This window comes from Colletotrichum orchidophilum (genome assembly GCF_001831195.1).
Source record: "Colletotrichum orchidophilum strain IMI 309357 chromosome Unknown Scaffold_34.1, whole genome shotgun sequence".
NCBI classification, from domain to species: Eukaryota; Fungi; Ascomycota; class Sordariomycetes; order Glomerellales; family Glomerellaceae; genus Colletotrichum; species Colletotrichum orchidophilum.
This window is the reverse complement of record NW_019172990.1, coordinates 244,390-270,745: the sequence shown is the minus strand read 5'-3', so window position 1 is coordinate 270,745 and position 26,356 is coordinate 244,390. Positions and strand designations below refer to the sequence as shown.

At 52.4% G+C, this 26,356-nt stretch overlaps 8 protein-coding genes across 8 annotated transcripts; 4 read left to right on the top strand and 4 right to left on the bottom strand.

The window, feature by feature from the left end:
* Positions 1 to 1,078: 1,078 nt before the first annotated feature.
* Positions 1,079 to 2,920, top strand: CORC01_05059 (uncharacterized protein; the record flags this gene model as incomplete). Its single annotated transcript, XM_022616706.1, has 1 exon — positions 1,079 to 2,920. One exon carries the CDS (start codon positions 1,079 to 1,081, stop codon positions 2,918 to 2,920), a length of 1,842 nt encoding a protein of 613 aa, XP_022476847.1.
* Positions 2,921 to 3,036: 116 nt separating this feature from the next.
* Positions 3,037 to 3,518, bottom strand: CORC01_05058 (uncharacterized protein; the record flags this gene model as incomplete). The annotated part of the gene is made up of 2 exons (XM_022616705.1): positions 3,037 to 3,294; positions 3,351 to 3,518. The coding sequence occupies 2 exons, from the start codon at positions 3,516 to 3,518 to the stop codon at positions 3,037 to 3,039; spliced, it is 426 nt and encodes a 141-aa protein (XP_022476846.1).
* Positions 3,519 to 4,097: 579 nt separating this feature from the next.
* On the bottom strand, positions 4,098 to 5,780 carry CORC01_05057 (FAD dependent oxidoreductase; the record flags this gene model as incomplete). The annotated part of the gene is made up of 7 exons (XM_022616704.1): positions 4,098 to 4,240; positions 4,305 to 4,529; positions 4,584 to 4,693; positions 4,747 to 4,825; positions 4,911 to 4,972; positions 5,032 to 5,312; positions 5,379 to 5,780. The coding sequence occupies 7 exons, from the start codon at positions 5,778 to 5,780 to the stop codon at positions 4,098 to 4,100; spliced, it is 1,302 nt and encodes a 433-aa protein (XP_022476845.1).
* A 2,153-nt stretch (positions 5,781 to 7,933) lies between these two features.
* Positions 7,934 to 8,857, bottom strand: CORC01_05056 (NmrA-like family protein; the record flags this gene model as incomplete). Its single annotated transcript, XM_022616703.1, has 1 exon — positions 7,934 to 8,857. One exon carries the CDS (start codon positions 8,855 to 8,857, stop codon positions 7,934 to 7,936), a length of 924 nt encoding a protein of 307 aa, XP_022476844.1.
* Positions 8,858 to 10,651: 1,794 nt separating this feature from the next.
* Positions 10,652 to 11,224, top strand: CORC01_05055 (uncharacterized protein; the record flags this gene model as incomplete). Its single annotated transcript, XM_022616702.1, has 1 exon — positions 10,652 to 11,224. One exon carries the CDS (start codon positions 10,652 to 10,654, stop codon positions 11,222 to 11,224), a length of 573 nt encoding a protein of 190 aa, XP_022476843.1.
* A 509-nt stretch (positions 11,225 to 11,733) lies between these two features.
* On the top strand, positions 11,734 to 13,059 carry CORC01_05054 (uncharacterized protein; the record flags this gene model as incomplete). The annotated part of the gene is made up of 1 exon (XM_022616701.1): positions 11,734 to 13,059. One exon carries the CDS (start codon positions 11,734 to 11,736, stop codon positions 13,057 to 13,059), a length of 1,326 nt encoding a protein of 441 aa, XP_022476842.1.
* A 1,386-nt stretch (positions 13,060 to 14,445) lies between these two features.
* On the bottom strand, positions 14,446 to 19,220 carry CORC01_05053 (ABC-2 type transporter; the record flags this gene model as incomplete). Its single annotated transcript, XM_022616700.1, has 3 exons — positions 14,446 to 17,241; positions 17,307 to 18,346; positions 18,482 to 19,220. The coding sequence occupies 3 exons, from the start codon at positions 19,218 to 19,220 to the stop codon at positions 14,446 to 14,448; spliced, it is 4,575 nt and encodes a 1,524-aa protein (XP_022476841.1).
* A 2,884-nt stretch (positions 19,221 to 22,104) lies between these two features.
* On the top strand, positions 22,105 to 24,746 carry CORC01_05052 (uncharacterized protein; the record flags this gene model as incomplete). The annotated part of the gene is made up of 8 exons (XM_022616699.1): positions 22,105 to 22,142; positions 22,202 to 22,315; positions 22,633 to 23,188; positions 23,304 to 23,400; positions 23,739 to 23,781; positions 23,844 to 23,899; positions 24,032 to 24,430; positions 24,589 to 24,746. The coding sequence occupies 8 exons, from the start codon at positions 22,105 to 22,107 to the stop codon at positions 24,744 to 24,746; spliced, it is 1,461 nt and encodes a 486-aa protein (XP_022476840.1).
* Positions 24,747 to 26,356: the final 1,610 nt, after the last annotated feature.

Here is a 26,356-nt window from a genome sequence, read left to right as displayed (position 1 = left end):
CCCCCCCCCACCCCACACCACACACCCCACCGCCCACCACCCACAACCACCCACCACACCCCCCCCCCCCCCCTGCACCCTAGCAGCACTCTGGGCAGATCCAGAACGAATTGAATGAACCATGGCCGATGAACCCCTCCCCAGCCAAAGTAAAGTGCTGCAGAATGAACCCACAGGCGCGGCACACACACACACACACGAACACACAACTCGCATGCGCCAACATTGATTTGCTTTTGCGAATCCGCCCATCTTTTTTCTTCCTCACCTTCGTGTGACTTGACTTGGGATATCTATCCCTTTTCGAAAGGCGCACTATCCCTCATTCCCTCTCCTTTTGTACCCTTTCGCGTCTTAAGGCAGTCGTGGACGCTATCCCTACAGTTCCCACACACTCTCTCTCACTCTGTCTCGTCAACCTGGATGGGATGCCTCTACATCAGTCATAGACTTCACAGATGGAACGTCCCGTCCGTGCTAGGTCTTGACCGAAGTTTATCTTGACCGCCGATCGGAAACACCCTACGTACTCTGGCGCATCTGCAAGACTTGCATACATATGAATCCCTTTCTTATTTTTTTTTCTCTCCGACTTTCAGTCCTTTAGTGTTTCCTGGCTGCAGCCTTTTTTTTTTCCTGTGCCCCAACCACGGCAAGCCCGTCTCCGAAAGGTTTCATCCCAACTCTATAGATCGCTTCGTCTCTTCTTCTCATTCATCGTCGTCACAAAAATCCCCCCGAGATCTACAGGATCGTGCTCGGGGAGCAGCTTTTTCAGCCTTTAGCAGCAACGCAACTGACCATCGTTGCGGCCTTTTTCACTCACCGCCGGCCCCCCAGCCCACTCACCCCGCGCCAAGGGTCCCCTCCCCTTTCCAGTTGCCCCCCCCTTGCCGCAATCCGCAATCCATCATCCCAACCCGCCCACTTGGCTAAGGTAGCTGACCAAGACCAACACTCAAACTGCTGCCATCCACACACGCAGGTTGCGACAACTCACTCATCCACAACTTCGACTGGAGTCTCACTTGAGGCTTTGAACAACCCATCAACATACGCACAACCACATTCAATCACAATGAGGGATCTCCCAGCCAGTCCCCGACATGGGTCCCCAGCCCTCGCACCACGACGACTCTCCGAGGAACTCGGTGACTTCTCATTCTCCAGCGATGAGTATGACGACGACGACGAGGAAGAGGGGGACGAGGAAGACAAGAGCTACGATGGCATTGAGACTCCCGCCTCATCACGCAAGTCTTCACAGAGCCTGGATGGCTATTTCGACGAGGTCGACGCCTACAAGCAGCAGCAGCTCCAGGACACAACCTCCGAGTCAGAACGCATTGAAAAGAAGAATGATAGCCGTCCGTCGACGGCGACTTACAGCAGCCGCCCTTCCACGGCGGTCTCAATGCCGCCTTTCCGCCGCTCATCAACCTGTCCCGTCCTCCCAGACGACTTCATCTCCAGTGCAGCCGATGAGGTCGTCAAGATCATGCCCGACCAGGCGGCGTTTATGAAGCGCATGGTGGAAGGGTGGAGGGAGATTCAACGGCGGTCGTCAGTAAGCACAACCACGTCCCCCATGTCGCCGGCGACCACAATATCGCTGGGCACGACAAATTCGCCAAAGAGACCGCACACAGCACCGTCGCCCATGTACGCGCCTCAGATGTGTTTCGCGTCGTTCCCGCAGGCTGTCCCGGAACAAGATGAGCCTGATAGTCCCACAGAATCGGTGGGGAGCTTTCCCAATGTGGTGGAGCGGCTGGATAAGGTCGAAGAAACGCTGGAGGAGCTGAGAGACTTGGCCAAGCAACAGGCCGGCGCCGCGATTGCGTCGACCTCGGCGAGCGTGACCGAGCAGAATGCAAAGTTCGCCGTTGTGAATAAGTGCATCGACACAATCGGCAAGGTGTGCGAGAGGGAGCTGGAGGAGCAGCAGCATGATTCGCAGCTGGACAGGAGATGCGTTGACGCGCTGATCCAAATCTGCGAAATGTTTGCGCGCGAGAGCGCCGACCAGGATCCCTATCGATTCGGTTCTAGCTTCATGGCCGAGGAGAGCGAGGACGACGATGTCGAGTACGAGGGCGAGGATGAGGAAGAGGACGAAGCCGACAGTGAGAGTGACGGTGATAGTGAGTATGGGTCTGACGACGATTATGAGGCACATCCCATAGATTCGGACCCGACCGAATACGAATCAGGAGATTTTCTAGGAAAATATCCGACAATCGAAACAGACAAGACTTTGCCTCCTCTGTCAAGAACACGGAGGTCATCAACACCAACCCAGGTTGCACCCGCCGGGGCCAGAGTGGAGGCTCCCGATACGCCCCGCCGGCGTGCTCGACTGGTCCGCGAGGCAAAAGCTGAGCTCGATGCGCTCTTCTCCGAATGGGCCGAACCGAAGAACTCGTATGAAGAGCGTCATTCCCGTATCGTATACGCCACGGAAGCGTATCACCTGCGCCTCGTAGACATGAAGTCAGCACACGAATGCGAGTTCAAGTGGAAAAAGGAATTGATGAGTTACGAAGAGGAGATGAAGGACAGAGGCATTTTTGGTCCAAATGTATGGCCAATCGTGGACTTGGCACTGCCCATCGCTCAAGTCTTTCTGAGTGTGACGTTGCTGGTCGCGCACTTCTTCGGCCTCGACGCCTGGCTGATGGGGAAGAAACCGTTCCTGATGTTCCTGGCCGCCTGGCTGGCAAGCGTGACCGTATTGGCACGCTGCACAGAGGTCAAGGCAAGAGAAACCCTGTACAAGACGTTGCTGCCTCCCGAGGCTAGGGAGATGCGGAGCAGACACGAGCGCGACTTGGTGCTGCTCAAGGCGGCTCATGACCGCGCTGTCCAGAGGGTCTACGCACCGGAGCAACAGTCACGGGCGGGAGACAGGAGTGGGTGAAAATTGTATGCTATTAGAGTGTATCAGTAGGCTCATCTATTCAGTGGAAAGAGTCTGTCCTTCAGTGGGATCCCGTCCCTCCTTTGTGTCCCAACGGTGGTCATACCCGCCTGTGGTCAAGACCGATCGTGTGATTCGAGTGCCGTCGTTATCAGTGAGTACCTGCTGTGTCTTGCCTCCGGGATGGCGTATAATGGGGTGGCCGTGAAAGATGACGCTGGTGAAAGATCGACCGGCTCCCAGGCTTCTTGTTCCTTGGAACCTCGTCCTCGTCGGGGAGCCATGACAACACGAGCTAGCGGAACTGGGTTATCTTCCCATGCTCCATCCTGACCGCCATGGGCGTCGTGTACTTCTTTCATGCTGATAGGAGACTGCGAAGAGAAGATTAGTGATGAAAAGGGAGCGGCTGGCAGGGAATTCTGTATACATTCTCATCATCGGTTTTCTCGATGCGTTTGGCATGACGCCGTCTGATGCAGATAATGATGATGGCCATGCACAATGTGACTGGCCCAACAACGAGTATAAGGATCTTTAGCCATGGTGGGACTTTGGGCCATCTGTTGAAGTTGGACCACTCTGTGGTTTCCTCCATGGTGGTGACAGGTGGTCAGGTCGCCCGCCCCTGTTTGTGATCAGAAGACTCGAGAAGCTCGAGAAGCTTGCCGTGCCCTCGCTCTGTAAGGGGCAGCGTGAATAGTTGATGATTGTAGTCGTTTTTTTCGGCAAAGACGAGCAGGCATGAGATTAGCCCGAGTTAAAGAAGTGTAGGAATATTAATGTTGTCCGAACTTTAATATGACGGTGGGAGGGAGAGGGAGGAGGAAGAATTAGGGCGCTCTCGCTACCTTATCTTACCTTAGGGTACCTAAGTAGCAGAACAACACTGTACCATGTAGTAGCTGGTAGGCGCCTCCTTCTCCAAATATCATGAGGTGATCATTGCTGCTCTTTCCTTGAGATTGCTACGTTCTTGCCTTCCCCTAACATGGATCATGACTGATTGCGGTCCGACATCCCACCTTACCTAACCTGGAAATTACTTTTGGCACCTTTAGCACTTTAGGAAAGTGGAAGTAGGTATTTCGCTCCGTCGCCAATATCTTCACTTTAAACCGTAAACACTCCCCAACTTCCCCACATCATATTCATCTAATTCTAGCTCCCTATTCTCTTACAAAAAAGCTCGACTACCCTGCTCATTTTGAAGAAAGGCGTCGGGAAGCCTAAAGTTGGGATCGAGCTTCCGCATGTGTTCCGCCGAGTCATCCATGATGTCGTAGTCAAAGTGGAAATCGTAGAAGCCGCCCGGATTTGCTACTCATTCTGTTAGATGGAACCTTGGCATCAATGACACTGGGGTGAGCTGCATAAGACTCACTCGGGATACGTTCGACAGGTATGAACTGAGATGCAGCCTCCCTAATCTTCTCCGCTTCGTCCTGTCCAGCGTTGCTGAAAACAGTAACTACACTGGCTCTGTTTCTGCGGATTTGCTCAAATACTTCTAGTCTCTCCGCAATATCGTCATGTGCGGTGATGTTGGCTAGGCAAACACCCAGGGCAACGCCGTCCTCGATAGCTTGCGCGCCTCCTTGGCCTTGATCTACAAGCAGTTTGTAAATGAAGGGACGACAACATGCGCGAGACTTTCTCTTACGTGGGAGCATTGGGTGGGCTGCATCCCCAATGAGAACCATTCTGCCTTTCCTCCATGTGGGAATGGGGGCTCTGTACAGTAGAGGCCATTGCTTCACTTCGCTCGCCTTGCTGTGAAAAACGTCAGTTGCCAAGGATGGACATGCTATGGAGGCCATACTTACTGTAGAAGCGCTAGTACACTTGGGTGGAAGTTGTCAAAAAGCTTTAGCAAGTGAGACTTATCAACCGAGTTGTGCCAATCTAACGATAAGGATTAGTCCTCTCTCTTATTTCTGCTCACGGCACAGAGATCAAGTTTTCTGTACGATAACAGAGACCAACATACCTTCCTTACTCGAAGAATCAACTTCGTTATGGAATATCGCAATGCAGTTGAGGACCTCGCCGCTATTTCACGTCAGTCGCAAACCTGGTGGCGATGTCCGGCCGGCGACAAAACAACATACCCTCTGCACGGATAGGTGGCGATTCTCTTCCCGTCCCCGAGAAACATTCTGAAACTTCCGGAAGCGCCTTCAAATAGCTTCAATGTGGTAGGGTCCGAAAGTACAGCATCCATGGGGATTAGGAACCGGTAACAAAAGTTGTCTTGCGCGGCCGGGAACGCGGGGTTAGGCGAACCCAGAATCGCCTCGACGCCGCCGCTGTGAATACCATCGGCCGCAACCACGAGATCCGCAGAAACGACTGTCCCATCTCGGAGAGTGAAGCTGGCAGCGTCCGGGTTCTAAGCACACCATCAGCATTCCAACATCCCCGCATAGAGTCAAAACCCCGGGTCACAAAAGCTCACATAAGTCGTCACCTCACTACGTAACTTGAAAGTCACAGGCGGGCCGCCATCAGCCGCAGTCACCATCCGCTTCAGTTCCTCGTGCAAATCAACTCGGTGCGCAAAGTACCACGGCGACCCGTACCGCTCTGCAATAGCACCCAGATTGAGCTCGTGGGTTACCTCTAGGGTATCCCCTCGCAGGAGCCGGCTGCCTTTGGCCATGACGAACCTCGCTCTCACCGGGTCCATACCCAGAGCCACCAGCGGACGTGACGCGTTCGTCTGCACGTTGATGGCGGCTCCGATCTCGTTGTTCAGCGACGACTTTTCATATATCGTCACAGAGTGGCCTGCTCGCCGGAGCGCAATCGCCGCCGTGAGACCGGCGATTCCGCCGCCGATGATTGCGATATCCAGCATGATGAATTTGGGTTTCGAGTGCCAAGCTCCTTCAATCCATGGATCGAGTGTGCACTGGTTCCGATCGACGTGTCGCGCAAAGTTGAATTCGGATCTTCTCAAGGGCTTGCCAGCGGCTATTGAAGATGGAGCTGGAGGCAAGTCGAGAAAAGGAGGGGTAAGCAGGCAATCGCACGCTCCCGAGTGGACAGAAAACGAACTTTATCAACTGTGTTCTGGCGCGTAGCCTGCTTTTAAGGTAAGTAGGTGTGTACCGAGAGGCGTCGTCTTATGTTGCAGCTCGGGTGTTATCTCACGGACTGGCGTCGATGACCGGCAAGCGACCTGCAAGCCACTCGATCCATCGTTGGTTGTGGAGGATTTTGCGGTCAGACGTGCAGCGAATTCTGGTCAGCACGGGTACGAGATGAATGGGGGATTCGGCAAATATGAATGATGGGACAAAAGACACATGATGGCGCCTTCACAAAGCCTTGCTTTTCAGCTACTAACACTAAATTTTCTGCCCATCATGAATTGCGTCAAGACTTCCGTTACTATCAAGTATCTACATCTGCTGCCAAAAACTGCATGTCGGCCGAATGTCTTCGGACCGGACCGATCGTGGGGAAGTCCTGGCCAGCAACCTGCGATTTGCAGGTCAAGCGAAACTCTATGGGACCCTAGCAGAAGCTTGTTGGCCAATGGTTTGGGCTGAATATCTTGATGCGGAAGGTCAGGTTTTTTGAGTTGGACCAGATATGACATGTTTTGTGGGCACACGGATAAAGGGATCAATCATTTGGCAACCTGTAAATGCGTGAAATGCTGAGATTTGAGCTGTTCGTCGGTGGTGCAGCTGAACGCGTTTCGAAGTGCCACGAGGGCGAGGGCGTGCATGGCTAGCCAAGGCTTCAGACGGCGGAGCCAATCAATGGCATAAGCTTCATTCGCGTCTTGTGGCAACAGGGTAAACACACACCAGAGGGGCAGAATGAGGATTTCCATGCCTTCATGAGACTGTGATGGGAAGCCAATTCGTGGACGGGTATCTGAACATTTCCAATGTTCACTCAACGTCCATGCCAACATGTCCCCAGGGATAGAAAAGATGAGCCGAAGATTGTAGGAAGAGCAGGTCAAGTGTTTCACGGAGAACTTGAGATAAATCCAAGATGTGAAAAAATGGAAGAGAGAATGAAGGCCAACAGAGACAAAATGGCGGCGTTTATCATACTAGAGAGCTCTGTGCCTCACTCCAAGAAATAGTACGAATAAATATCGCCAGTATTCCCTATCGGCAAGGAGCGGGGGAGCTGGAGAGTTTTTGTATGAGAGATTCCCGCGGAAGTCAGTGCTCGTCAAGCCCCCGACTGGGCATTACTAGCAGCCCATGGAGAGTAAGAAGCAGGTCACCGCGAGGGGTAAAAACCGAGCATCATCAACCCGGATTCGTTGTGTACTCCGGCGCGTCGCATCATCCTCAAAAGCTTGTGGGTCGCAATCACTAATCGTTCCCGACTCCCGCGGCAAACTCACATGGAAGACATTTTGTATAAGAAGGAACTACTCCAAGCGATGTCATCAATACTTTCTGAGTCTCGTAAGTCGGATTCACAGCTCTTGATTCTTCACCATGGGGGATAAAATCCGCTCATCGGGCGTTGTAACCGAACTTGGCACGTCAGAGAGACGTGTTATTACCGGCCGCTCTCTCATCACTGCCTGTGACGATTCCTTGGGGTCCATCTCGGGATCGGTCTCGGGCTGTCAATGTCATCGAAAAACCCACCGCAGAATTCGGGGGTCCTCCCAGCTAGGCCGGACGTCGCACTGATCTGTACCCAGTTCACGAACCAGCAAACTCGCCAAGTCTCCAACTACACAGTTTAACTTACGCTTCTGCATAAGTATCGAGCTTCCGTTAAGTATGGAGCCCCCTTGTGTGGGAAAAGCACTTCAATGCATTCGGATGCCAAAATGTCATCCAGCAGGCGTCCTTCTTGTTTTCAAATTGCATCTCAGTACCTAAATTGATAAAGTAGATTCTCAAAGTAATACAGATTGACTACGATGAAATGAGCACTACACGACCATGAGCTACAATACCAGCGTCCAATCTAATTTTGTTAGGTTAGAGATGGAATGATGATCTCCGCCTCGCGTTTGGAAGACTAGTTCTCGGGCAAACATTGCAGGAGCAGAGCCTTGTCTCTCTGCAACGCCTCTTCAATCGAACCCAAGGGCATGCCGAACTTCTCTCCAACATCCTTGGAAGATTGAGTGGTCCAGCTAAGATCCTTGACATTGGACATGAGATGGAACTTCTGGCCGAACACGCTGATGCCCAGTTTTTCCAGCTCTTCGGGAGTTCGCTTGGTCACTCCCACCTTTCTGCCGCTCACTTTGACGAGAATGTCGCGCACTTCCTCCATGGTCAAAACCTCATTTCCCATGTTGATCTCCTGGCCATTGAACTTGGTCGGGTTCTGCAGGGCTGCCGCGGCGTACTTGCCAACGTCGTTCGCATCCGTGTAAGGCACGCGCGCACCGTCAACAAGAATGTCGTCGATTTCTCCATCAGTAGGAAGCCGAGGAAAATTCCCATAAACACCCGGTACGAAGAAGTCAAAATGGAGGACAGCCGGTCGGAGAATGGTGTACGATTTGAAACCACCAGCGCGGACAATCTCCTCGACCTCTGCCTTGGAGGAGAAGTACTGGTGCAGCTGAATCTCCTTGATAATATCGTCATCCCAAAAAGTCTTGTTCCCGGTACCATGGGTCGTAGCTGTAACAACGATTTCGACGCCGGCTTTCTGGCAGGCTTCAACCATGGTCTTGGACTGCAAAACCTCCAGCCCTGGGTAAGGGAATGTGTTCAAGAACGCACCCTTGCAACCTTGGGCCGCTGGGAGGATGTCGTCCAGATTCTTACTTTCTCCTTGGAAGAGAGTGATGCTGGGGTGTTGCAGGCTGGATGGGACTTTCTGGAGGTCGCGTACCACGGCGTGGATTTTAGCACCAGTTTGAAGAAGGTGGGAGATGACTGAGCGGCTCTGCTGGCCTGTTGCTTGAGTGATGAGATAGGTAGTCATGGTTTATTTGACTTGAAGACGATGGGTAGATTGTATAGTATGTAGCTCTTGTGGATAACTGAAAGATGGTTTCTTCAGATGAGTCTGTGTGATGATTCCATACTTGATATATCGAGGATGGAAGCGACCATTTTATATTCAAGTCAGAACCGCATCGCCTTACTTCTGCAACAATCAAAATGCCATTTGATTCATATCACTCAGTGGCTTGCGTATACTGACGCTTTTTGGCACCCAACCGTTGTGTTCAGTCGTAAGATGTGACGGATTAAAGTCAATTTCGAAGTAAGCAAATCGCCCAAAACGGACAAGCGGGAAGATTAAAGCTCTTAGCCTCGGTGAAAGTTGCTTTGTGTGGGGTATGTGATACATTGGAAGGATTTAGGAATCCTTCCGTAAGGCATCTTGAAAAGGCTTAGAGGATGGCTGACAAATGTCTGGTCTCACCTGCCTCTGGCGAGTACTTAACCGTCAAAGACCCATCGAGAGCAACTTTCTCCGAGCCCGAATCCTGCGGAATATTATAATACATCACATAGCGCATAATCTCCCAGTTTGGCCTGACAGAGATACGCAAACACCCATCAGAAGAGGCCGTCTGATTCGTTGCCGCAATGAAGACTCGAAAGGGCTGCTGGACGTGTACAGGTCAGTAGTACACAAACCTCAGAGGAGCTTTTCTGATTACGCTTGCTTCCTCAGCTCGTAAGATCCAATGTGATGGAGCCCTCCCGAATTGTCAGAAGTGTGCTAGATCTCAGCGAGAATGTGAAGGGTATGAATCTCGACTGTCGTGGCCGAGGGAAGGCGACAACAAAAGAGCCCTCAAGGGCATTGACACGCCGAGACCGAAATCCCTTGGCACATCAAGTCAGATGACCATCAGCCCCTTTTTTGTGAATGCAACCTGGCATGACATGGAATTATATGGCTACTCTGGCTCCTCTTCCCTGCAGAACCAAAGTTGCCTTCCAATTTTGCCTTTCCCAAGGCTCCCGAGGCAGCCTCAACAAGGAGTTGGTCCCACGGACCTAGACCTAGTCCATCACTGTAAGCCTGGAAGCACATGAGTCGGTCGATGAAAATTTGGCCCAAGTCTTCAAGGCTGACAATCGACTCAGTCCAACACTTTGCCTACAGGTCGCTGGTCACATTCGGTCAAAATACCTGGAAAATTCGAAACGCACTGCTGAGCATGACCCTGGTACAAGACGCAACTTCTGGACTCGCCCTGTTCCATGCATTACTCGCTTACGCTTCACTGCATCGCCATGGACTCAATGAACAAGCTGTCAAGCTGAAGATACAGGCAATCCAGTATCTCTCAGCGTCGGTGACAGGCGAACCTTTGGTCTTGGCAAAAGCGGCCCAACATGTAGCTGCGTCCATGGTCCTTGGTGCTTTTGAGGTGGATAACGAGACATTCCCCATTACATTACAATTATTCATTGTGGCTAATCAATGTATATAGATACTACATCCTTCGGAAGGCTCAGGCGAGTGGCTATGGCACACATGGGGAGCCATCGATATGATTCACGCCACTCAACTAAAGGATCAACCGCATGAAAGCGACGTTGGCCAATTGCTGAATTGGGCCTACTACCATGAAACACAATCTCGGTTCGCTTTGCATCATTGGCGCCACAAGTCTTTGGTTCCCAAGACTTTGATCAAGGATAATTCAGGACCACAAGATCTTCAGTATCCTCCTCTAACAAGATACAGACCCGTATGCTCCCCTCTTGCTACTCAGAATCTAGCGCTTTCCACTAACGGCTCAACTCATAGAACATGCCTTCGGTGAATCCCACGTATGCGATATTGAACCTGCTTTCCGAGGTTTGCGACACACTCCTGGACCCAAGGGACCCCCGAAGTCAAAATCAAGTGTACCAGAATCGACTCAAGGACCTTGAGAGAAGGGTGGGGGGTGTCTCTATCAAACCCGCCATCCCATCCGGTTCAGATCCTGACGCCGCATTCGCTATAGAGCTGTACCAGACGGCGACACAGATTTATCTCGTGCGGGCATCCCAGAGCCCATGGGAACCACCTGCAAATCTTGATGCTCTGATAGAGACAGCATTCTCGGGGCCTGTCCAGTCATGCACTTGCGAGCACTTCTTTCCTCTCTTGATTCTCGCTTGTGAGGCGCAACGAGATGAACAGAGAATTGGTATCATCAACCTGATCGAAAGGACCCAAAGGGATGTTCGGATAAGAAGTATACAAGCGGTCAAGAACACGATACAATCTATTTGGGTGCAGCAGGATCTTCACAAGGATGACGATGTGTTGATGGATTATCTTGGGATATTGAGTTCTGCAATCAGCTCCAGCAACACGGTGCCGTCCTTCGCATAGCCGTTGACAGTTTCAACTTGGCGGGATGGTCATGATTGGACACAAGTTTCTTGGCCTAGCTTATGTTGCTACAGAAGCTCTGGGCACCTCATGTTGATCCGCATTTATGCGGCGATATCAGCTCAATCATATACAATCAGCTTTACCAAAGATATGTCTTGTGATGAGCCACAAAATGAGCCACAAAGTCTAGAAAGGTGTCCTGTGTCGAAGTCCGACCCATAATGGTACTACCGGGGACCTCAAAATCCTCCCAATGTATAATAAGGGCAGCACGCCCACCTCCATACTTCTCTGCATTCGAGCAATTCAAGTTCTAAGTCGCTACACCCTACCTACGTCCTAAATATCGTCTTGTCCACAGGATTAAAGTCTGGAATACATTCTCGGCAACCAGCATTTCAAATTACCCCGACGAAAATATGAAGCTGCGTTCAAATACCACGTACTCACTGTACGATGTTAATCATAATCTTTGTTGAGCAGTCTTGCCACCGGAGATTCGACTGATGGTTCTCGAGGAGCTTGAGATGGTAAATGAAAGACATGACTTGTCGGCCTGGGCAAGCGTTTCCAAGGAGTGGCAAAGCTTTTTTGAACCTCAGAACTTCCACCACCTCCAAATTTCATATCCCGGTTCCGATGTGGATTATTTGGACCATATTATCAACAGTCACCGAAGAAACTACATCAGAAAGGTCTCATTGCATGTTGTCCTTGAAGAATACGACAGTACCCACGGGTTCGACCAACCAGAGATCACAGACACAATCAGGGCAAACAATAAACTCTTCTCCCAGGCCCTGAAGCAGCTGTTCAATTCTCTTTCAGCATGGATTGATCGCTCATCCACAGGAGGCATTGAACTCGAGTTGAGCGCCAGCTCCCCAAGCGATGAACATCACCCTAGAAGCCACCGAGTACTCGCAGCTGGACATGATCTAAGTCGTGTTATTTCCTTGAACTCGAAAAGGCGTCTTCTTGGCAACCTCCTGGACCTCAGCTCTGGTAAGCTCAAACTTGACCAGGTCTCCATTGTCAGTCATCTTTCAGTAACTCGCCATTGTTACAGAAGCATGTCGAGGACGGCATTGGCGAAAATTCTTTCCAGTCTGTGTCGTCTCCAAACCATCTCTTATGAGCCGTGGCGCGCGGTTGGCCCATGGGATCGAGGCCACCTCAAACGCGAGGAGGCAATGATTATGTTATTCGAATGTGTGAGCAAGTCTGCTACTGTCAAAGAAGTCAGCCTTTGGGAGGCGCAATCTTGTATGCACAAGAACCCGTCCTTTCCTAGGTTTGCCAATGCTGCTCTGGTATCGTCGGCGGTCAATGCAAGTTACAATCTCCAAGGCTTTACCCAATTCGACGCGGTCAATGCGAATGACTTCTTCCGGCATGCATCGATGGACGAACCAGGCAACCCTACTGGGCTACCGAATAGTCTCCGCATCTGGCCAGCTCTCCAATACCTAGGCCTAACGATGCAAATTGGAGACCAGGTCTCTCTCCCGTCATCTTTGGAATGTCTGCTTCTTGAGGCAAGTCGAGCTGCTTTGCGTATGCCTCTTCTAGAAGCGATGGAAATAGTGGCCCCGGGCGACGGTGAGGGGTTCGCCTTCAGTTTCAAAGTTGGAAGAGATTCGGCACTGCTTACTGTGGTGTCAACCTGGCAGCTAGCATTGAGCAGAAAGGTTGTGAGGTCATGGAGATCAGTGGCATCTCGCTGTGCGCAACGTGAATTCGCCTTCGAGAACAGGGTGGTCAACATGAAATCGCCAAACAGAGCTAAAGGCGCATTGAGATTAATGAGGTTACTCAGGGAGCGGAGATGACTTTCAAGAGTTGTCAAGAGTATTCAGCAAGCGCGAGACAGCTCCTAGACATGAATTGACTTGAAATACCCATAAAAGTTCTATTACGTATCCAAGAATTGAGATTACGTTAGTGAATTGCAAGTGATTGACTAGTGGGCCAAATGAAGAATATGTCTTTGTACGTAGAAACCTTGTAAATAATTTCTACACTTGTCATGAAACTTCCATGGCAGAGCCCATATTCCTGAGTGAGACTGTATCGCAAAGCGAGGTATCAGGCGGAAGGCACATGTGATAGTAAGCGGCTTGATTAAGCTAAGTGAAGCCCTTAGACGGGATCGTGGATTTATACGCCGTACGGGGCGAGCCCCCGGAGCGGTCGTTCCGTGGTAAGCGGTGTCCGGTGGCAATATCCAATGCGGCGCTACATGTGGCGCTGCGACAGACTGTTCCTAGGTAGACTGTTACTAGGTACATGTAGTCTTCTGCTTTCGTATTTGTTGTCGAATTCAGATCAACGGCGGGCAAAAAGCAACTTCACAACCCAGACGATGTACGGATAGGAGCAACGTGTCCCAAATACGGGGGTGAACTAAACCTTCTCTGTTCTAGTAGACAAGTCTTGTTCTCCATGTTTCTACACAGGTGGTAGGTAGCCAGAGAAAAGGGGCTCGACGAGGAAGCATAAACCGCGGAATACGAGATCTTGGCCCGACTAGTCCACTTCTCCAAGCGAATGCCACCGAGGAAGACGACAGCGCGCTGAGCAGCTACCGTACTTGGCTGTTCATCCACCGCAGGACTGATCAAGAAGCAGCAGTCATAAGATTCTGTCCACGCACCGGTTTTGTTCAAACCCTCAATACATTGTTTTCCCGACTTCTATGGAGACCCTACACTGCAATTTTAACTCACCCTGCGGGCTTCGGGGCGAGACATATTTTCGCATCCTTTCTCTCGCCGCACCTTGAGGCTGTCTGCTTGAGGCCGTCTGTACAGCAATTTCATCCCATCCCCAAGCAATCACCCTGTACGCATTCTGCTTCACCGATTGAAGGAATCATCATGTTCATTCAAAAGTCTTGCTTCTAGGTATCTAATAAAAGTCGAAATAGAGGGAACCGGTGAGTGCATCGTCTCTATTAGCACCCCGAACTCAGGATTTGAGTAAAGTACACATGGCAAGATATATAAGCCGTCTACTCGAGATAATAAACAAAACCCACGCAGATACACCGATCTGCGATGGCATTCAGGGGATAATTCCTCCAGGTTTGCACCCGAGCTCTCCTCTCTAATCAGCTCACTCATACACACATAATACCTCCAACATTGTGTCATTTCCTCTCATTTTCTTCTCATCCTTTTCGTATCGGGAATCAACTTTTGTTTGTGACGGCACCCTTACTCTGTCTTCTTCTTGCCAAAGAGACCACCCTTCTTCGGCACTCTCGCCAACCAGTACAACCCCAGGGCGGCGAAGATGTTGAAGATGATGTAGACCCAGGCAATGCCAAAGTTCCTCCAGCGGTCGTTGTAGTCGCTCTTGACGCTGGCCAGAAAGACGTTCGTGTCCTGAATGGTGCAGAACTGGCAGTCGGTGGTGGCGTTGGCGTCGCGTAGGTATCCGCCGGCGGCCTCGATGTAGTTCTTGAGGAAGACTCCACAACTTTGTCCCGAAGGAGGATCGAAGTGGAGGAACTCGTTGGCAGCACATATAACCTCTGTGTTGGCGACAGCCGTTGATAACATGCCGGAGACAATGTACGTGAAGGGCGATACCCGATACATGAAAATCCAGAAGCGGGGAATGGTGTCGGGGTTGGCGAGCACACCACAGAAAATGAGACAAAGCATAAAGAGCAAGTTGGCAATGTTGCCACCAGCCTCGGCGGTCTCGAAACCAGCGATGATGAAGTCGGTGAAGGTCGATGTGAACAGCAGGAAGACGAGCAGGTAGAGGAACATCAGTGCACCACGCTCGGTGACCTGGTCGGCCGGAATCGCGTTCTGGTACAGACCGACAGGGTAGTACCAACAGAAGTACATAATGGCGGCCATGAGGGTATTCCAAGGAAGTTCGACGATAATCTGGCTCAGCATGAAGACCTTCCAGCCATACACCTTGGACGGACGTTCTCGCACTTCGTACAAGGACCGCTGAATGACAAAGTGAGGCATGGTCTGCTGGACGAGCTGGCCAAAGACGGTGAGCAAGTTGAAAATGGCAAACATCTGGTTCTGGAGACCCTGCTGGGTGTTGGGAGCCTTGAAGAAAACGAAACCGATGAATGCAGCAACCAGAGTGCAGAGCGCAGCCTTGGCGTAGATGTAAGAGGGGGTTCTCCAGTACTGTTGGAATACACGGTGGGTAACCTCCTTGAGCTGGGCGAAGAAAGGAGCAGCGAATTCGCGGTAGCTACCCTTGTCGTGGGCAGCCGTGGTCTCAATGACACGCTCATCCTTGAGTCTCTGCAACTCGTTCTGGACACTCTGGAATTCCTCAGATTTGCGCCAAGCCTGATGCCAGTCGACATCAGTGTGAGATCCGGGAGCGGCGCCAATCACCTCCAACATCCACTCGGCCGGGTTCGCATCGTGGGGGCACGTCATGCCACTCATACGCTCAAAGTAAGAGGTCATGACCTTGGAGTTCTCGCCAATGTCGCCAAAATAGACAGTACGGCCACCCTTGGCGAGGAAGAGGAGACGATCGAAACGCTGGAAAAGCATAGCTGAAGGCTGGTGAATAGTGCAGAGGATAGCCTGGCCACTCTTGGTCAACTTCTCCAAGAGATCGAGGATAGCCCAGGAAGTCTGTGAGTCAAGACCGGAAGTAGGCTCATCAACAAAGAGCAACAGAGGTGGCTTCGCAACCAGCTCGACGCCAATAGTCAGACGCTTACGTTGTTCGACATTGAGACCTTCTCCAGGGACACCGACCACGGCATCGGCGTACTCTTCCATATCCAAGAGCTTGATGACCTCCTCAACATAGTCGAGTTTCTCTTGCTTCGGAACGTGTTCGGGTTGACGAAGCAGGGCAGAGAAGTTGAGAGCCTCGCGCACAGTAGTAGTCTGCAGGTGCAAATCTTGCTGCTGGACGTAACCGGTCTTGCGTTGGAATGAGGCATCACGGTGGTAACCGTCAACCAGCATCTCACCAGTGATGACACCCATGGAGGTACGATCAGCCAAGCAATCCAAAAGCGTAGTCTTGCCAGCACCTGACACACCCATGAGAGCAGTCAAAGTACCCGGCTTTACCCATCCGTCAACATGATCAAGAATGCGTCTTGTCTCGTTCTTGATCTGGACTTCGTAACAGACGTCGTTCCAGTGGAAAGTAGACTTTTGCTCCTCAATGAGACCATCGTTCTTCGGGTTGATACGGGCGCGATCGGCGGTGGTGACGGGTCCGACACGGATATCCTCTGGGTCATCGGAATGCTTCTCGTTGAGGGCAGCGGGCTTGTATCCGCGACGGAATACGAGGACTTCTCCCTTTGACTTCTTCTCCGAGACCAATTCAGCCGTTACCATATAGGTCATGAGGAAGAACAGCATGAAAGCAATGAGGATACCAAAGTTGCGCCAGCGGTTGGCATATGAGTAGCGGAAACCAGAACCAACATAGTCATCGCCGCTCACGTAATCAAGACCAGCAACAGACCCAACAGCGCTGCATACACGCTGGGCGGATGGAAGGTTGGCGTAACCAGGAACGGAGGAGCTAGGGACGAATTGGCTTTCCGAGCAAGCGAAGTTTCGGCCGTGGAACTCGTTGACGATGAGTGATTCGAAGGAGTATGCCAGAGGATCGAGGTAGTTGAGCCATCGGCACCAACCCAGCATGTAATCGATGGGAATAACGAATCCAGTGAAAATGACGAGATCCAGGATCAGAATGGCGGCGGGGACCATGGCTTGCGAGAGTGTTCGAGATGACGAAGCAATGGTTCGGAAGATCATTGACATTGTCAGGACGGTGAAGAAGGACATCAGGAGGAAGAAGAAGAATGCTCCAGGCTCGCGTCGCAGATTCGTCATGAAGTAAAGGACCAGATTGAAGACGATTGTGTTCATAATCTTATACGGCATGTCGCACAACATGGACGCAACAGCTTCGGCGGAAGGGTGGTACAGAGCATAACGAGAGTGCTTTTCGACAATCGGACGTTGAGAGTACAGAGTCAGAATCTGGGTTCAGGTCAGCGCATGGTCTACTCACGAGTACAAGGAAATAGAAGGATGCTGGGACTTACTTCGAGGGCACTTGAGAAGGCGTTCATGAGCAGAGCGAAGAAGAGGAGGGCACCACGTTGGAAAAAACTCTTCGTGTCCTGCTGCAAGTTGTAGAAGACACTTCCAATAATGAGACCCATGATGACATTTCCGATAAGCGAACCGAGTGTGATGCTGGGATCACCGATCAGGCGTCTCCATCCACGCCACAGGCAAAGCTTGATCTGCTGAGGGTAGGACAGAGTGAAGGGGGACTTGGCACGCTGACCCTTGGCCTGCTGGGCCTTCTTCGAGGCACGGAAAGCCACGGCGTCGGGACCGTTGAGAGGGTGAGTCTGCTTGTACTCCTCAATCTCAGCTTGCAGGGCGGTGTAGTTGGCGCTGTTTTTCCAGGCGGTCGCAAACTCGTCAGGGGTACGAGGAGCCCTGTTCTCCCAGCCGGGGCGAACGTGACGCTCCTGGGGACTCGTCATGGAAGTCAAGAAATCCGGGGTAGTAGCTCGGGCAGGGCAGTCGTATCCGAGATCAATGAAGTATTGCCTGGCGTCAGTGGCCTTGCCGAAGAAGATCTGGCGACCCTCATACAAGACGGCAACCTTGTCGAAGAGGTCGTACGCGCTCTGGGGTGCCTGGTAAATAGACACACAGGCCGTGTTGTCGAAGAGCTCGGTTTGCAGACGAAGGGTCTTGCAGAATTCAATAGCATTAGCAGAATCCAGACCACGAGTACTGTTGTCCCAGCATTGCAGAGGGGCGCCAGAAAGTGCAGCCTCGGCGATGGTGACACGTTTGCGCTCACCACCAGACACACCCCGAATGTACTCGTTACCAACGCGGGTGTTGATGGTGTGCGAAATGCCAAACATAGCCATGACAACATCCCTGAGATGCTGGGCGAAGTCGTTGCTGCTGATACCCTCGGGAAGCCGTCGGGGTTGACGAGCGCGGGCGGCGAATGTCAAAGTGTCGCCAACAGACAATTGAGGGAAGTGGACGTCCACTTCGGCCGTGTAGATGGCCTCACCGCGGTGATGGGTGTGCATCTCCTTGGAAGTCATTCCTGAGCCCTGTCAGCACCGGTCGAGTGACACGATGTTACACCAAGTGGGGGTTGCCATGTCTTGGAGACGAGAAGACTCGACGCCAGCAACGGTGAACCCCTGCAAACTGGATTCGGGGGGCTTCCGCCACTCACCTTGGTAGTTGAAGTAGGAGCTGTCGTCGGTGTAGAGACCGTTAGTCTCACCGGCGATGGTCTTCAGGAAAGTAGAGCAACCAGAACCGGGAGGACCAAGGACAACCAACATCTCACCCTTGCGAACGAGGCCGTCAAAGTTGCGAAGAATATCGATTCTTGTCTGCCCACCTCCACCGGTAAGCTTGCGCGCAAGACCAGCCAAACTCAACCAGATGTTTCCGACATCCTTCTGGTAGTCGGTGGCCTGGCCGAAACCGAAGACGTTGAGGTTCTGGAAAGCGACACCAGAGGTACGGAAGGAAGCGCCATTTTGCTGGACAAGGTCAACCATGGCGCGAGCCCAAGCACGGCCGTTGAAGTCGGGCGAGTTCGGGTTCAGGGGCGAAGACTCGTCGGCGAAGAAGGGGTTTCCTGCCACGGTGCCGTTGGCCGTAGCATGGGAGTACTTCCGGGCGAGCGACTGCACCAGTGAGTGGCGGCGTTCCATCTCGGAATCCTCATCTTCTCCCTCGGCGGAGATCTTGTCGCTGTCGAAAGGGGCCTGGGACTTCTTGGGGGCCTTGTCGCTTCCTGCAACCTCGGTAATGGATGTGGCGGCAGTGTCGACGTTGTTCAGGTTTGCGGTAGCAGTCTCCTCCTCCTCGTGGTGTTGACTGCGGGCAGAGGTGATCGGAACACCAGACGTCTGGGCCGTGCTGTCATAATTGGGGACGGAAGCCATTCCGGCGAAAGCCATGTTCGCGGATGGTCGTACGGGGGCGGATTCAACCGCGATCCCAAAGTGTCAAAAAGTCAGGCTTGTCAGTCGGCACCTTAGTGTCGTCGGTATTGCTGGGTGTTCCAGGATCACCCGCTCGGCACAGATTCGAGAATACAGCCTCTTCTCTCTCGTCGCAGCGTCGATTCCACGACGGTGTGGTGACTTGTTTATCTTCGGTATTAGGTACTAAGAGTGCAACCAGATAGGTACTGGTAGAGAGGGTATTGATTAAAGGACCGACGCGAATAAAGAAAAGGAAGTGAGGAGGAAAGGAGGGAAGAGGTCGAAGGTGACGGAAGGGGAAGGGTAGAAGAAGCACCTCGAATGGAAGAAATGGTGGTGGGAGGTCTGCGAGGATTTAAAAAAGAAGATCCCAGCAGCTCAGGGTGACCAGGATGAAAGGTACAGCGTCGAGGAGCACGGTAGGAAAGATGGGACGGAATGGAGCTGGGCCTGGAAGGGGAAGGGGAGCATGGGGCAGGCAAAGAGGACTGGCATAACCAGAATAATAAAATAATAATAAGAAGGGAAAAAGAAAAATAACAAAACAAAGCAGTCGGAATAAAATCAAAATGCCTAATCAAGACTGACACGACCGAATGCCCTCCGCAGAATGCACCGAAAAGTCTCCAGATCGAATGGGGCCAATGCCAGAAAATCGAAACGTCCTGAAATGGATGTCCGCTGGCGTGGATTCTGTAGTACGTACTGTACAGGGGTGTGAGGGGGTTCCGACAGGCTTGGCAGTGAAGGGAAGGCGCGCGGCGGGTGGATGTATCTTTACGCGCGGCAGCATGGCAAAAGATACTTTTCTCAAAGTACGCCGCCTGCAGCTCCAATATACGAGGTACGTACTGCCTAGGAACAATACTTGCCGTACGGATACCTGGTTTGATTTTTCCGACTCGCCTCACAGGCTCACAAGCTCACCCTCTCGTTCTTTCCAGTACCTTAGATAGCGAGGATGACGCGCTCGGCGTGGCCCACAAAATGCGCAGTAACCCCTAGCTTCCTCCTCTTCGCCTTGGAACCCACCACGACCGCCGAATCGACGGTTGACACCCTGTGGCAGATGCATTTCTAGAGGGTGTGGATACTTTTGGCGCGAATACTTGCGGACTTTGGCTGGATGTCACAGCATCAGCCTCGACTTGGCAGATAACTCTGACCATTTGAGCACATTTGCGGCTTTGCCAGAGTCCAAACTCCGCCGGCAGGGGCGTGAGTTGTAAGCACCGTCGAAATTCGGTCGAACGCAGCCGGCGCAGAGAAAAGTCTCAGTCTCTCAACACGCAGCGCTGGACTTGCACCACGAGACTGCATCACCATTGTCGACAGTCAGGGACTGGGCTACAAATCGCAGAGTTAGTGACGAACTCTGTGCTCATAGATTCGCAGCCACCCCGTTCACCTGGTATGCGGGGTGGTCCTTAAACGGGCCCAGCCAACAACCATACCTTAACCATAATCGCGAAGCGTTACTGCCAGCCACGGATATCGAGAGTCGGATACGTACATCACTGCAAGATCGGCTGTAAGACACTTCAAGTCCGGAATTACACAAAATCATTTTTGAATCCACTCTACGGATAGACTACACTAGATGGAGCACCTGCAGAAAGGACAGGGTCCCGGTACTCTGTCTCACCGACCCCGACTAAAAAAGCTAGAAAAAAGAACGTCTGCGAGTCTCTCTGGCACCCCCGAGATCCAACAATCAAATCACAGCAGGGGCCCGGAACAATGCCCTGCGAGACTGCGTCGCGCCAGTCTGGACCCTTGGTTCCTATCGGCATCTTGTCAATCCCCGAGGCCACGATGCCAATTGCCCGTCCCAGCGCAAGCAATACCATTTGGGTAGCAGGTCGAGAGAGCGTCGCCAGGGAGTCTAGCCCGCCATTTGGCACTACAACATGTCTACAACTGGTTACCGTTTCCCTGCAGTTGCAAACTGCATTTAATGCCATTGTCAGGGAACGATTGGCATCTCTTGTCAGATGACAGTAACCCCAACAGCAACCCGATGCCAGCAGCATGACAAGGCTGCGGACGTGCCAATCTCACCTCATCGCGGATATCCATGGTGCACATGCGGCAACGAGTAAGGACGCGCAAGACCCTCCAAAGATGCCTGTAAGACTGCCAACCCTGTCACCGGGAACTCTGTGGGAGTATGGATGGGTATCAAGTATCTGGTGTTCATCAGTCTCAGCTTGTTCCCCGCTCCATTTCCCAATATCATGGCAGGCACGCACGCCGCACACAACGTATTTACCCTACCTTAGGTTGCACTCTATCAGCCCGACAACCACCCAATGAGGGCGCTCACAGTGTACCGGGAAGAAGGCAAGAGAAGGTTGCTGACGGGTGGATGTATCCCCGACAGGTTGGATGGATGGCACGAATGACTGGCAGAGCCCTGCTATCGGGTGTGATCAAGACTCCTTTTCCCATCTGCCCATCTGGGTACGTACTTGGTAGGGCACTTCAGCAAATGCTGGGTGCAAAGCAACTAATTTGCACTTCGCGGTCAGCGTCTCTTGCTCGAGTCTTGGCTCTGTTCGATTTACGGACGTTCATACTATGTGTGGGCGGAGCACCAAAATGATCTCCACCAGGAAAGGAGGGCATGTCCCCTGCTTGCTCCTGCGACCATCGTAACTTTCTCGCTCTCTTCGTCTTCGCCAATCCATCTGGATAAGGCCAGGCAGCCCCTGCTGTTCGCCCGCAAATTGTCTTCTTTCCCAGATTGCCAGAGTTCACAAGTTCCCGCTCCCTCGTGCGGCCCCACTGATCACACCCCGTCGTGCTCCATTAAAGAAGCAGTAAGACCCGCTCAGCGTCCAATTGGAAATTTGCCATGGAGCTGAGGCATCCGCAGAAGGCAGCCATTCGCCGGTACGTATTCTCGCTTAATCACAAAAAGGGGTGGACGCTAAGGAGCCGCAAGCGAGCAGCTTGACACCCCGTCTCGGGTTCTTCGAGGACCCCGACAACCCGCCGTGGCCCAGGCAAGCGCAGGCGGCTTGTGAGCACCTCATGGCGATGTGCCCCATGGTCTCCACTGTCTAGTGCTCCACCTCAGTGCTCCTGCCTGCGTTCCTCCGACTGGACCCACACTTGCGCCTGCCGGGACTCGCCATCCGCCACCGGCCACCGAAGACAGTCGACGAGTCTCACCAATTCATTTTCCATTGATCCATTCTCACGCGCACCAGCCAGGCGACCGACCTACCGCCATTTCCTAGTGGTAGTGAGCTTGAAGTCCAAGACCAACATTGCCTCCAAGTCATATCAGTCTGTATAGACTTAACAGGTACGAGGAACCACTGCCATGAACATCTCCGTTCCCGTCGAAACAACAAGAGAGAGACACGGCAGTTCAAAGCCGGGGCCGCAATTATCTTCAGTGCTTCGCGCTCTTTTCGGAAGACGTGCGCCTTGACCGGATCCTGGCCACGTCGCAGCCCGTTCCAACTGGGCGATCAGCGCAGCCGATATACGACGATTTACGGCAAACGTACCGTGCGTACCACCCCTCTGGCCTGCTGCCAGACCTGTCCGCCAGATCTGCAGTAGAATTCCCACATGTCTTGGCCTCCGGCCCACCGGCCCCAGGTCACTTCGCAGTCGACCCGTTTGACACTTCAACATTGCACACAATCAGCACGGAATACCTCCCTGGGTTACGCCGGTACCGCAGACTCGTCCGGGTTGATCAGCCAGCTTCGTCCGAGATCAGTCGCCCGGTACCGATTGGATTCATCCACTGCGAGCGTGATGGCGCACCGGGCGGGCTGCACCAGTACCCCGAGATTCACGGCGCATTCTTCCTTTGCCAGGTCACGCAATCCACATGGCACGACGGCAGCGCAGCAACGCCAGACTACCAACAGCAATCGCCGCGAGACAATATCTTAGCGCAGTCTCACACCGCTGAAGGAGTAAACAACAGACTTTCAGACCTTCACTTACCCCCAATTATCCCCCAGTTATCCCTCGGAGGGCGCCGTTCTGTTTGCTGACTCGTCCCAACCTAAAGACAACCTTCGTCCTAAGCGACGTTTGACGACCTACCACGTCAAGTCTACAAGCCAGGGCCTCGTTCACAAAAGCCTCCTCACACCAGACGACCGAAATAGGGAATCAGGAAGTGGTCTAGAAAGCTCTTGGGACAGCCATCAAGTTCAGCAGCAACCAACATCCCAATGTCGGGGACGACCCCTGAATCCGACCCCGCCACTTGCTCTACATCATGGATATCGTCACGGACACCCCTTCCCGAAGAATTGACGATTCCTCCGTAGTCTACGGATAGCTAGAGTTTCCAACATCCGTCGGAACTTTGGTCGATGTAGATAGAACATGAGCGGCTGAGATCGACTGTGAAGGTATTGGATGACCATGAGCCGAGGCTTTTGATCGTCTGTGTTTCGTGTGATGACGCTCGAATCCCAGACAACACGCGATCACAACCTAATACCGGTTCCCCAGATCCGTCGCCACTGTCCACCATGTGTCTCTCTAGCGACTGCAAGTGAGAAACTTAGCGCATGACAGACCACACCGATGCTACCATCCGACTGCGGCTATTCACAGGCGGAAGGCGGCAGCACGGACGGGAGGCACGCCGCACGAGGACGGTACCCCATACTGTAGTTGCTCTAATTCCAGTTTTCGCCAAACAACAATGCGAGAATGCGGCAGCACCTCCAAACTGGCGAATTGGATGTCGAGTCATCGAACAGTGGCAGCAGTCACGTTATCAGAGTTGCTGGATAACAAGAGGCATGATACAGAATCTGAAGGAGGTTCTGATTTTGCCTCCAGCATGCATACCAAAGTGTTAGATCGCGCCGGTTCCTATGCTGATATACTTCCGTCTCCACAATACGAACGCGAACCCGAAAACGGGACAGGAAGCATCAACAACGCGACTCGTCAACTCACTTTACCCAACTGGGCAACGCTCATCAGCATTGGAATCAACCCCAACAGTCCAATTTTACGTACCGCCCTTCACGCAGCCAAGCAGACGCAGCAGAGCAACGCAAGAAACGCACCGTCCGTAAACTACACCCAGCCCAGCCAAGTCCACCACGTCCAACTCGGCCCTGCAACCCGCACCGCACCCGCTCTGCTCTCAGTGCTGTGCGTCAGCCTGAGCCTGAAAACCCCGGCTCTTGGTAATGTGGCATCCAGTCGGACCAATTCATTTTTACAACATTCAGTCGGACTCCGGAATCGCCCCGATCACACGCCCATCCCTTCACAAGTTCACATCCCTAGCTGGCGTCGCTGCCAAACAATGCCGACCTCCGTCTTTTTCCGGCCTCACTCAAAGCACCGGCCCCTCTCAATCACTCCCAGGACGGGCTATCACGAGCTCCGATGATGACCCGGACACTCGCCGCCAAGGGTATTACTCTATCTGGCTTAGCGCCTCCGTCTCAGGTTGCCGCCCTTCGGCAGAAGCTCCCCACTGTTGACAACGGATGGTGAACCTGGAAAAGAGCATGCACAACGCACCAGCACCAGCAGCACGGTCTTAGCAAAGTGTTTATTGAGTTTCTGTTTTGTTTGACAATCAGTCGACTGCATCAACAGCCTCGGATTCCCGGTGCAACCATTTCGGCATTACTTTGGACTCAACTCTCTTCACATTCAAATGTGCGCCATACATGGCGTAAATCATGGTGATTTTGAAATGCTCACGGCAGATTGAATGCCTGCTTACTGCCCCATTAAATCGTCCGGATCTAAGACGCCTTTCCCCCGGGCCCGTATCTGACCGGACATAAGCCTCTCGGCGTTTCTAGAGACTAGAGACAAGCAAGGACCATCCGAACCCGTCCAGCTCCGCCCCCGCAACTTGGTAACGTAAAGCTGTGTTCAGATGGGTCAATGCTGATGCTGTCCCAATGGGGGACGAATGAGTCGTGTGATGATGATTAATCATGCATGTGCCCGGGAACCTCGGCCTCTCTGTCATTCATGGCAAAACGCAGCGAGTGCCGTTGAAAGCCTGGTTGGGAGGCACAGGAATAAGGTAATGCATTTCTCCATACTGCGGCCGGCCCGCCCCGTAAGGCGATCGGTATCTGCACAGAGAACCGCTTGCTTGCCCACTCAAGCACAGGTTAAAGAAATGGCCTGGCTGGTGGGTTCTTGGTATGGCATGAGTCGTGTCGTTCCTGTCGGCCTCGAGGGGGTGTGCCCGAAGGACCAAGGTTCGACGTCACACCAGTTTTAACGTTTTGGTTTCAAGCTTGACAACTCGAACGTTAACGACGTTGGGATTCCAGCCTCATTTCACGGGGTTCACTAGCTCTTGCAAAGACACAAAGTTCGGACTGTTGACCTTTCGCAGGATAACTCAACTGGACTTTTCGCATCGTCTCATTCTGGTTTCTATTCGGGATGACTGCGAGCATGAATTCGTCAGGTTTGTTTTGCCTTGCGGGGAATTATGTCATCGAACTAGCCGGATGGTGAATGCGGGCTTGTGACACCCGTTGATGGGGAGCGTAATTGGACCTTTCAGTACTGCTATAAACTCAGAGTGGACTCGCTCAGATTGTGAGAACCGTGGAAGCGTCTAATCTTATTCTATCGGCTCGTCATCTATAGTATAATCACGTAATCGACACGACTCGGTTTACCGGAAGTTCGGAACATAAGTCGACAATCCGTTGGGTGAAGTAGAGTTGTATGGAGAAGACTGTGGAGCCTTGAATGTCTTGCTGCCGAAACAGCTCCTGGTGTGAGAGAATAACTCTGCCCTTTAAGAGGTTACATTGTAACCACGAGACTAAAATTGGTGGCCAAAGAAAAGGGGGCAGTCTCCGAGGCCATTGGGGTACTTTACTCTTTCCCTCGTTGCTTCCAGTAGTCTTTGCTGTGCTTTTAGTCTGATGTGTAATCATTGAGAAAGTGAGGGCTTGGCCGAGTAGTGTTCGATATTTGATAATGTGACATGAGACTAGACAGCATCGTGGCTGATGCTTTACCCGCAAGCAGAAAAAAGTCAAAAAGACACTGGTTTTATTTTCTGACGACTCCGAGATGGCGCTTTAATTGCATAATTCCCACGGTGAATGTGGAGACTGTGG